Here is an 11709-nt window from a genome sequence, read left to right as displayed (position 1 = left end):
TACTGTTCTTTTTTTTTTCTGAGATGGAGTCTCGCTCTGTCACCCAGGCTGGAGTGCAGTGGCGCGATCCTGGCTCACTGCAACCTCCGCCCCCCCAGTTCAAGCAATTCTTCTGCCTCAGCCTCCTGAGTAGCTGGGACGACAGGCATGTACCACTATGCCTGGCTAATTTTTGTATTTATTTTTATTTTTATTTTTATTTTTTTTTGAGATGGAGTCTTGCTCTGTCGCCCAGGCTGGAGTGCAGTGGCCAGATCTCAGCTCACTGCAAGCTCCGCCTCCCGGGTTTATGCCATTCTCCTGCCTCAGCCTCCCGAGTAGCTGGGACTACAGGCGCCGCCACCTCGCCCGGCTAGTTTTTTGTATTTTTTTTTAGTAGAGACAGGGTTTCACCGTGTAGGCCAGGATGGTCTCGATCTCCTGACCTTGTGATCCGCCCGCCTCTGCCAATTTTTGTATTTTTAGTAGAGACGGGATTTCACCAGTTCACCAGGTTGGTCATGAACTCCTGACCTCAGGTGATCTACCTGCCTCGGCCTCCCAAAGTGCTGGGATTACAGGTGCCCAGCCCAAATTGTTCTTACGAATCTCAAATTTATCTCTGGATGGTTAAAAAAAAAATTCTAAGGACTGAATACTGAATAATGTAATATATCTATATAGTAATTTCTTAAAAGTTATGGATATGCTTGATATACATGAAATTTGAGAAAAGGAAAGGAAGTCAATTAAGTTGAATGCTACAAAGAAAAAATACCAGAGTGCATTATGATCTGTCTTCTGAATAAAATGGATACAGAAGCTCATTGTGAATTATTACAGATTAGAAAAATGATCAAAACAATTTAAATAAAGGGTTAAATATGAACAGTATGAGAAACAAATGAAAATTTTAGTTCAGCAGTCACTTCACTGCTCACCTTACAGAATATGATTTCAAATAACCAACTTCATAACCAGTCAGCAACATATATGTGTTGAACATCTCAAATCCAAAAATCTGGCTGGGCATGGTGGCTCACGCCTGTAATCTCAGCACTTTGAGAGGCTGAGGCGGGTGCATCACATGAGGTCAGGGGTTCGAGACCAGTCTGGCCAACATGGTGAAACCCTGTCTCTACTAAAAATACAAAAATTAGCCGGGTACAGTGGCACACGTCTGTAATCCCAGCTACTCAGGAGCCTGAGGCAGAAGAATTGTTTGAACCCGAGAGGCGGAGGTCGCAGTGAGCTGAGATTACCACTGCTCTCCAGCCTGGGTGACAAAGCGAGACGCCACCTCCAAAAAAAAAAAAAAAAAAAAGCCAGGCTCACGCCTGTAATCCCAGCACTTTGGGAGGCCAAGACAGGTGGATCACCTGAGGTGAGGAGTTCCAGACCAGCCTGGCCAACATGGTGAAACCCCATCTAGATACAGAAGTTAGCTGGATGTGGTGGCACGTGCCTGTAATCCCAGCCACCCGGGAGGCTGAATTGCTTCAACGTGGGAGGTGGAGGTTGCAGTGAGCCGAGATTGTGCCATTTTACCCCAGCCTTGGGAGACAAGAGCAAAACTCCATCTCAAAAAAAAAAAAAAAAAAAATCTGAAACCTAAAGTGTTCCAAAATCCCAAACTTTTGGTATAATGCAAATATTCAAAAATCTGAAATCCAAAACACTTTTATTTCCAAGCTTTTCACATAAGGGCTACTCAACCTGTATATACTTCAAAACATCATGTTGTACTTAATACACACATTTTTATCTGTCAACTCTTTAAATTTTTTGAGACAGGATCTCACTGTGTTGCCCAAACCAGAGTGCAGAGGCACGATCCTAGCTCACTGTAGTCTCAAACTCCTGGGATCAAGTGATCCTGCCACTTCAGCCTCCCAAGTAGCTGGGACTACAGGCAGGCACCACCATGCCTGGCTAATTTTTAAATTATTTTTTAGAGACAGGATCTCTATGTTGCCCAGGCTGGGATGCCAATTTAAATAAACAAATTAATTTGAAAGAAAAATAACCCTTCAACACAACCAATCAACTTCACAGAGGGCCTCCTTAAAAAAATAAGCCGCTTATTTACTTCCCCAAACTAGTAATTTCATTCTGGTATATGTTGGATTGCATGTATACACACATACAGATGCTCACTCACACATAAACAGCCAATGGTGTACAGATGCCTAAGAAATTAACAAATAAAGAAATGCATAGCTGAAGCTACACAGATAAGCTAACTAAAAAACCAAAAAGACACGGCTTAGTAGGTAAGGCACATGCTTCCCTTCATGAGTAAGGTACAGAGGGTAGTCATCTTTACACCTCCTTCGTTAAAAAAAAAAAATGGCAGAGGCCAAGTGTGGTGGCTCATGCCTGTAATCCCAGCATTTTGGCAGGCCAAGGCAGGAGGACTGCTTGAGCCCAGGAGTTTGAGGCCAGCCTGGCCAACAAAGCAAGACTCCACCTCTACAAAAAATTAGAAATTAGCTGGGTGTGGTGGCTTGCACCTGTAGTCCCAGCTACTCAGGAGACTGAGGTGAGAGGACTGCTTGAGCACAGAAGGTTGAGGGTACAGTAAGCCATGATCACGCCACTGTGCTCCAGCCTGGGCAACAGAGTGAGACCCGAAAAAAAGCACAGAAAGAAGATAAATCTCATAAGCATCAGCCTACCAAACTAAAGATCTGAATAGGTACATAAAATTTATAATTTTGTTAAAAACACATTTGCTCTCTTTGACTCTCTTAAAATATGAAAGAAAACTTAAAATGTATACCATGACTTTTAGAAAAACCACAATGGTTAGTTGTCTTTATTACCTCTCGGAAAATAGGTGCTAAACAGTGCCCACAATTTTTACTTCGTATGTCCTCTTGCAATGTGAAACCCTCTCGCTAATATACATACCAATACCAATCAGATTTCAAACATTAAAACGGAAAAAGAATTACCCCGCAGCTCAGTTAAAATGTCTATTTTTTGCTCAAGAATAGCTTCTAGTTGTGTGGCATATGAATCGACATCATAGTCTACTTCTTCAGTCATCTCTAAGAGAGCCTTTTCATCTTCTAACCACCGAATAGATTCCTACAAGGACAAAAATTCGATAATCCAATAAGCCTCTTTGTAAAACAGAAACCAAATTACAATTCTGTTAAATATAATCAAACATACTTAAGATAGTATTCTCTAAAATGTCAATAGACATAAAACATCTTTATTCACAGACAGTATAGTTAAGAAATACAGTTGACTCTGGAACAACATGGGTTTCAACTGTGTGGGTCCACTTATGTGGATTTTTTTCAATGTAAGTTACACTGATTGTGCCTGCCTCTCCTGCCATCCCTTCCACTTCCTCCACTTTTGCCACCCCTGAGACACCAGGTCCAGCCCGCCTCTTCCTCCTCAGCCTACTCAATATGAAGATGATGAGGATGAAGACCTTTATGATAATTCTCCTTCCTTACGATTTTCTTAATACTATTTTCTCTAGCTTACTTTGTGGTAAGAATACCTTATATAACATATGTAACATATAAAATATGTACTCATAGACTTTTATGTTATTGGTAAGGCTTCTGGTCAATAGGCTATTAATAGTTTTTAGGGGAGCTCAAAAGATATATATATTTCCAACTGTGCTGGGGGTCAGTGTCTTTAACCCTCTACGGTTTTCAAGGGTCAACTGTATGTCCTCAAAATCTAACACAAACACATGAAAGATGGGCTGAGCAAGATCATTTCACTTCTCTACTTTTACTCTGGATGGGAATTTGGGGGAGAGAATGCATCAAATACATCAATATTAAAGAGGAGAATAAGTCTCAATACCTCAACAGCTGTCCCTAAAACAGGGGAAGAATGTGCATAATAAAGCTACTGAGCACTTTGATGGGGGCTATGGTAGCCTAGAACCTGACAAATTAACATATCCAATTAGGGACTTATAGTGGTTGAGCCAAGAGGTAATACCAAATTCCAGCTGCGCATGGTGGCTCACGCCTGTAATCCCAGCACTTTAGGAGGCTGAGGCAGGTGGATCACTTTGAGGTCAGGAGTTCAAGATCAGCCTGGCCAACATGGTGAAACCCTGTCTCTTCTAAAAATACAAAAAATTAGCCAGGTAAAAATACAAAAAAATTACAGGCATGGATGGTACATGTCTGTAATCCCAGTTACCTGGGAGGCTGAGGAAGGAAAATAGCTTGAACCCAGGAGGCAGAGGTTACAGTGAGCCGAGATTGTGCAATTGCACTCTAGCCTGGGCAACAGAGTGAGACTGTCTCAAAACAAAAAACAAAACAAGACCAGATCATTCTGAATTAAAGAGCTATTTGGACATAAAAGCTCTTATAGTGGATTTGCTTTTAGGATGCATACAATCTCAATTTTCTAAACATCAATTGACTTTTAGAAAACACAAATATACTCCAATTTTCCTTTTTTATTTTTTTTCTTTGAGTTTCACTTTTATTGCTCAGGCTGGTGTGCAATGGCGCGATCTCGGCTCACTGCAACCTCCGCCTCCTGGGTTCAAGCAATTATCCTGCCTCAGCCTCCCGAGTAGCTGGGATTACAGGCATGTGCCACCATGCCCGGCTAATTCTGTATTTTTAGTAGAGACAGGGTTTCTGCATGTTGGTCAGGCTGGTCTCGAACTCGCAACCTCAGGTGATCTGCCAGCCTTGGCCTCCCAAAGTGCTGGGATTACAGGCATGAGCCACCATGCCCGGTCATACACTCTAATTTTTCTTTCCTTTTCCTTCAGCTATACACTTAATTTTGGTTTAACAAAACTTGTTTTTTTGCGAAATGGCAGATCACAATACAGAGGAATGATATAGAGAATTTTTTTTTTAATTATATGATATAGAGAATTGTAAAAAGAATACAGGATTGAAAGTCAGAAATACCCAATTTTACCAATAAACAGCTGTGAGACTTTATTTAAAAAATGGCAGTGGGAAATGATGGTCTTTACGTGATACCTTGTTCCAAAAGGGCACAGATGACAATTTTCTTTTCTTTTTGTTTTTAAACAGAGATGGGGTTTTGCCATGTTGCCTAGGCTCGTCTCTAACTCCTGGGCTCAAGCAATCCACCCACCCTGGCCTCCCAAAGTGCTGGGATTACGGGTGTGTAATTTTCTTAAATTATTAGTGTCCGTTCTCTTCTTAAACACCTGGGCTTCTAAAGAGAGTCTCATAATAAGAGTTTGACTAAAACTCCAGAGTTTTTGTTTTTTTTTTTCTCACTCTGTTGCCCAGGCTGGAGTGCAGTGGTGTGATCTCAGCTCACTGCAACCTCTACCTCCCACGCTCAAGAAACCCTACCTCAGCCTCCCGAGTAGCTGGGACTACAGGCATGTTATACCATACCCAGCTAATTTTTGTATTTTTTGTAGAGACAGGGTTTCACCATGTTGCTGCCCAGGTTAGTCTTGAATTCCTGGGCTCAAGTGATCCACCCTCCTCGGCCTCCCACAGTGCTGGTATTACAGGCATGAGCCACTGCGCCTGGCCAAACTCTAATAGTTTCAATGAACATGTATCCTAATCTGACATAAAGTATTCTCTGTCATTTTTGAGCCCTTTTTACCAGGTTCTTGAATGGCCTACAGCTGAAGTTTCTTTGTTTAATGACAAAGATTTCTTCAACATCAAAGAAGGAATACAGGTCAATAAGGGAGACAGTTACTGTTTTTTTTTTTTTTTTTTTTCTCAAGAAGTGTTCATAGTATTACAGGAAGGTGGGGGCGGCAGTGTAAGGCAAGTCAATTGTACAATCTTCATAATGATGTCCAAATGATATGTTCACTCCCTCAAATATCACCATGATAGGACATTTTCTTGTTTAAAAAAAAGGGGAGTAGAGTATCACACAGTAAATACTTTTAACAGGGTGAATGCATAATGGGATGAATGCCTAAGGAGTTACTGCTACAGGTGGTGACATAACACCCTTCCCTCAACTTGCCACTGACAGCTCAGAGCAGTAACTCTCCATCTCCTGAAGTAGTCTACCTTTTCTGCAACAACTGATACTTCCTCAACTGCTCCAAAACCCTTTAAAAGAGTTTTTCTTAACTGCTATCAAATACATTGGCCTAATATTTAGAAGGACGTACTGGTGGGCAGAAGTGACACTCTTCCCTAAAAATGGACAAATGACAAAAACCAGTAAGAGGGATGGGAGGTAAATAAAGCAGAACGTTTCACCATGGTGCAAAGAAATGTTATTTGTAGCCATCATTCATTGTATTAAAAATTTGCCATGTCATATGCCCTACAAATACACATATACATATAAAACAAGTATTTTTGAAAGAATAGTGTGACATTTATGGAATTATGACAAATTCTCAATTTATCTCAATAAATATTTTCATAGAAGGCCCTGTCTTATTTTACCTGGAACACTGCCCTGTGATCTTCTACAACTTGTTCTTCCATTTCTACCATTTGTGAGACAGCTTCGTGGAAAGTAAACAGTTGTGGAGAAACTTCTTCTTCCTTAAAATAAACATAGTTAAGAAACTATGATATAGTGTGTATTTTAAATGTTATAAAAGTAGATTTTTTTATTTATGAAAATGTCATTTAGAAATTGAAGAGGCTTGAATGGTAAAGGCTAGCAAACTATATATAAAAGGCAAAGCCACAATTTCTTTCTTTGTGTAAAAATATGCAACTCTCAATAAGACAACTCAAACTTAAGATGAGTAGGGAATATTTTTCACTTAGCCCAAGCTTTATTGCCGAACTACCCTGAAAGAGTACTCTTTTGGAACAGCCCAACTTTTCAAAAATACAGTTATTGTAGGCTGTAAATGTATGAAATATTTCCTCAGTATTGTTTACTTTTCACTAACAATTTAATTTACATGTTTATCTTAAGTTTCTTTTTTTTTTTTTTTTGAGACGGAGTCTCGCTCTGTCGCCCAGGCTGGAGTGCAGTGGCCGGATCTCGGCTCACTGCAAGCTCCGCCTCCCGGGTTCACGCCATTCTCCTGCCTTAGCCTCCCGAGTAGCTGGGACTACAGGCGCCCGCCACCTCGCCCGGCTAGTTTTTTTGTATTTTTTAGTAGAGACGAGGTTTCACCGTGTTAGCCAGGATGGTCTCGATCTCCTGACCTCGTGATCCGCCCGTCTCGGCCTCCCAAGGTGCTGGGATTACAGGCTTGAGCCACCGCGCCCGGCAAGTTTTTTTTCTTAAAAGAGATATGAAGATAGTATCTTTAGATAATGTAAAGAAAATGTCTTTCAGGACTATAAAATTAGTGTTGTAAAGGACTTAACTTTTTTTTTTTTGAGACGGCGTCTCGCTCTGTCACCCAGGCTGGAGTGCAGTGGCGCAATCTCGGCTCACTGCAAGCTCCGCCTCCCAGGTTCACGCCATTCTCCTGCCTCAGCCTCCTGTGTAGCTGGAACTACAGGTGCCCGCCACTGCACCCGGCTAATTTTTTGTATTTTTAGTAGAGACAGGGTTTCACCGTGTTAGCCAGGATGGTCTCGATCTCCTGACCTCGTGATCAGCCCATCTCGGCCTCCCAAAGTGCTGGGATTACAGGCGTGAGCCACCACGCCCGGCAGAGGACTTAACTCTTAACTAACATTAATTTCTTAAATATATTATAGAATATATTTACCAGTTTTTATAGAAATTTCTATGGACAATTCACAATTTTACTTCATCAACAACAAAAAACATATATAGTTGACTCTAAAACAATACATATTGGAACAGTACTCATCCACTTATATCTGGTTTTCAACCAACGCAGACTGAAAATACAGTATTTGAGAGATGTGAATCCTTTGTATTCAGAGGCCCAACTTTTCACGTTTGCAAGTTCCATGGGGCCAACTGTGGGACTTGAGTATGCACAATTTGGGTATATTCAGGCAGTCCTGGAACCAATCCTCCATGTATAACTGGGGTACAACTATATACAATATATTCATATTTTTGTCCTACAGCAAGTCAGAGCTTCTCTGATCCCAGGTCAGGTTCAGATGATAATTAAAACAAACAAACAAAAAAACAAACAAAAAAAAAACAACAAAAAAACAACTTTGGCTGGGCATGGTGGCTCACTCCTGTAATCCTAGCACTTTGGAAGGCTGAGGCAGGTGGATCACTTGAGGTCAGGAGTTCAAAACCAGCTTGACCATCATGGTGAAACCCAGTCTCTACAAAAAATATAAAAAATTAGCTGGGCATGGTGATGTGCGCCTGTAATCCCAGCTACTCAGGAGGCTGAGGCAGGAGAATCACTTGAACCCGGGAGGCAGAGGTTGCAGTGAGCTGAGATCGTGCCACCACACTCTGGTCTGGGCGACAGAGCAAGATTCCATCTCAAAAACAAAACCAAAACAAAACAAAAAAACAACTTCTCCGATCTCCAGAGCATGTCTTAGATACTGTTCCATTTTAATCTACTTTGTTAAGACAATATAGCAATAATAATATGTACACACGCACCAATACTTAACTAAGGCTAATGCTGAGTCATTGCAAGATAATTCCCTGGGAGTGGCACAGGTGACAGAAATGCACACTCTCTCAAACATGGAGGCTGTAAAAACTCATGATGTCATACTCCCCTGGATTAGTCTGGTCACCTAACTAACCTCTCCAAATTCAGGCTCTACAGAGGCCCAATAGATGCAAGAATAAAATGGAAAGATATGCTATAGGGAGTACTTATCTTGCTCTGGTTTTCCACATCTTTGGGAGGTAACGTATTTAGATGCAGTGCAGGGTTTGCTTTAGAGTCTAAAAGCAACTACAGTCTCTCTTAAAAATTCTGGACACAAATGATGGACTACGGCCAGGATCTCATTTTTAGTTTCTAGGTTCAAAGTTTAAAACTCTTACTTCGAACCAGGTTTTCCCAGTCTTGGAACTACTGACATTGTGTGGGGATAAGGTGAGGGGGACACTCGTGTGCACTGTATCATGTTCAACAGCATTCCTGGCTCTACCCACTACATGCTAGCGGCATCACCTCAGTTGTGACAACCAAAATGTCCATACGTTTCGCTTTGGGGGCCAAACTGCTCCTAGTTAAGAACCACTGCTTTAAGCCCTGCTTTAGTAATCGTGATTTGGAACATGGTAACAAAAAGTAGTGCAAGTATTTGTTACTCTAGAATATTTTGGGCTAAGTATCTGCTACAAAGTATTAGAACTAACTAATGTTGTTTTCAAAGAACACTGTATTGCAGGTAGCAATCAGTTTAATTGGTACAAGGTTTGGCATTGGAATAAGAAAGATCTAAATTTCAATCCTGGCTTCTGTACTTACTACTAGTAAAATCTTGGTCAAATTATTGAAACCTTAGAATATCAGTTATAAAGTAGGGATAATTATAGTACCTACTACACTGAGTTGTGATAATGAGATCAGATAATAAAATGCTTAGCAATGTATATCATGTAGTAAAAGCAACTAATCAATGCTGACTTTTAACCTGATGAGAATATGCCATAAGACTTAGTGGTATTGAATGACACAAAACTATACAGAATATGCATTTTAAAAACACACCTTTACATCTCACACACAGAAAAGAACCCTCTCAATACATTAAAAGCAATTATGTGAAAGTGTATTATATATATATCTTTTTATTTCTTTATCTCTTTCTATCCTTATACGATGGGCATGTATTGTTTTTTGTAATTGGGAAATTACAAAAAAAAATTTTAATTACAAAATATCATTAAAAATTGTAATCGTATAGAAAAGCAACCAGATTTGACAAATGTTAGTGTTTTGCTGTTTGATTTTAATATAGTGCATGCATCCTTTCAATGTAGATGCATATGTCTACAGTTCTTTTGTTTTTAGGCTTTTTTCAATTTTTTTTGAGATGGAGTCTCACTCTTGACGCCCAGACTGGAGTGCAGTGGTGGGATCTCAGCTCACTGCAGCCTCCGCCTCCCAGTTTCAAGCGATTCTCATCCTTCAACCTCCTGAGTAGCTGGGACTACTACAGGCATGCGCCACCACACTTGGCTAATTTTTTTATTGTTAGCTAATTTTTGTATTGTTAGTAGAGACAGGTTTTACCATGTTGGCCAGGCTGGTCTTGAACTCCTGACCTTAAGTGATCTGCCCACCTCAGCCTCCCAAAGTGCTGGGACTACAGGTGTGAGACGCCGTGCCCAGCCTGTTTTCGAGCTTTTTAATAAGATATTTATTATATGTATAATTTTTAACGTTGTTTTTCCCTGTATTACTTTAATTTTTTCCCAAATTATAATACCAGACAACAATCTGAGGGAAAAAAATGAATAGATTGGGGGTTGGATACTTCCTTAAAGGGCCAGATAATACATGTTGGGTTTATGAGCCACACAGTCTGTTACTGCTGTTATGGTAAGAAAGCAGCCAGACAACCCTAAAGAGAATGTTCCAGTAAAACTTTATTTGTAAAAACAGATGGCTGGCCCACAGGCTGTAGTTTGCTGACCCCTGATTTATTTATTCATTTATTTTAAGAGACAAGGTCTCACTCTGTCACCTAGGCTAGAGTGCAGTGATGCTACAACAGCCCACTACAGCCCAGAATTCCTGTACTTAAGCAATCCTCCTGCCTCAGCCTGCCTAGTAGGTAGACCTACAGGTGGATACTACCACACCTGGATAATTTTTAAATTTTTTATAGCAAAAGGTCTCATGAAATTGTCGAGGCTGGTCTTGCACTCCTGGCCTAAAGCAGTCCTCCCACTCAGCCTCCCAAATTGGTGGGACTACAGGCTTGAGCAACCACACCCACAGCCTGACCCCCCCCAAATGATAGTTTTCAGTTAAGTTCTGCTACTGATGAAATGAACTAAGATTATATCACTTACAACTATAGTAAGTCACTCACATTTTGTTCACAAAGAAGTTTTAGATCATCTCTCTGAGGGGAACTCCCCACACCCCACTGTGTCTCTAAGTCATCAATCTGGTTTGGTGGATGGTGCATTATTGGACGAACATCACCAGCAGCAGTTGGATCTACAGTCAATTCTTTGACCCTATAAATATATAAGAGGTATCTAAAGTTAAAAACACTCATGCAGAGGAACAAGAAAATACCAACCTATTCAATATACAAGCAATTCAGTTAACATACTAAAATTGATGATGTCACCTTTATAGGTAAAATTTATCTGAAATCTATAGAAACACATAAATGGTTGTTTAATTTTAGGAAATCTACTTAGATAACTTTATATAATTCATATTATATTAATTATATCAAATATAATTACTGTGCAAACTAAATGAGAATTAACAAAGTATGTAGATTCAGTATTCAAAGAAAAAAAGTTGCAATTTAAAATTTTTTTTTAATTTTCAATTTTTTTTACTACTGGTTCATCAAAGTGGATGTTATTGCAATTAAATTATATGAACAGAAAAATGTAAACAATAACAGACCAATAACTGGATCACTGCTGAAACAAAACAAAAAACAACCCTGCGGATTTCTGGTAGTTATGCTCAATTAAAATAGCTACATGTAAAATAATTTTATTTATAATGTATAAAGATTTTAAGATTTTAAGTTTTATCATTTGAAAAGAGTTTACTCATTATATTTAAACTTACACATTTGGGAGAGAGTAAGCTTTCTTTACTTTAAAAAAAACACTTTTTTTTTTTTTTTCACCACAGTGGCCAGGTTGGTCTAGAATTCTTAACCTCAGGTGATCCACCAG

General features: G+C 39.8%; 1 protein-coding gene across 3 annotated transcripts in view; it reads right to left on the bottom strand.

Annotated features, from left to right (window-relative positions):
• KIF2A (kinesin family member 2A) overlaps positions 1 to 11709 on the bottom strand; it is a 91750-nt gene that overhangs the window by 6768 nt on the left and 73273 nt on the right. For all 3 annotated transcript variants that reach the window (XM_033179664.1, XM_033179666.1, XM_033179667.1), the window contains 3 exons: positions 10872 to 11022; positions 6399 to 6500; positions 2937 to 3072 (listed from right to left, as the gene is read on the bottom strand). In XM_033179664.1, coding sequence (XP_033035555.1) covers positions 2937 to 3072; positions 6399 to 6500; positions 10872 to 11022 — 389 coding nt within the window. The remainder of the gene's footprint in view (positions 1 to 2936; positions 3073 to 6398; positions 6501 to 10871; positions 11023 to 11709) is intronic.

This window comes from Trachypithecus francoisi, unplaced genomic scaffold (genome assembly GCF_009764315.1).
Source record: "Trachypithecus francoisi isolate TF-2019V2 unplaced genomic scaffold, Tfra_2.0 Lachesis_group2, whole genome shotgun sequence".
Lineage (NCBI taxonomy): Eukaryota > Metazoa > Chordata > Mammalia > Primates > Cercopithecidae > Trachypithecus > Trachypithecus francoisi.
This window is presented reverse-complemented; position numbering and strand designations above follow the sequence as displayed.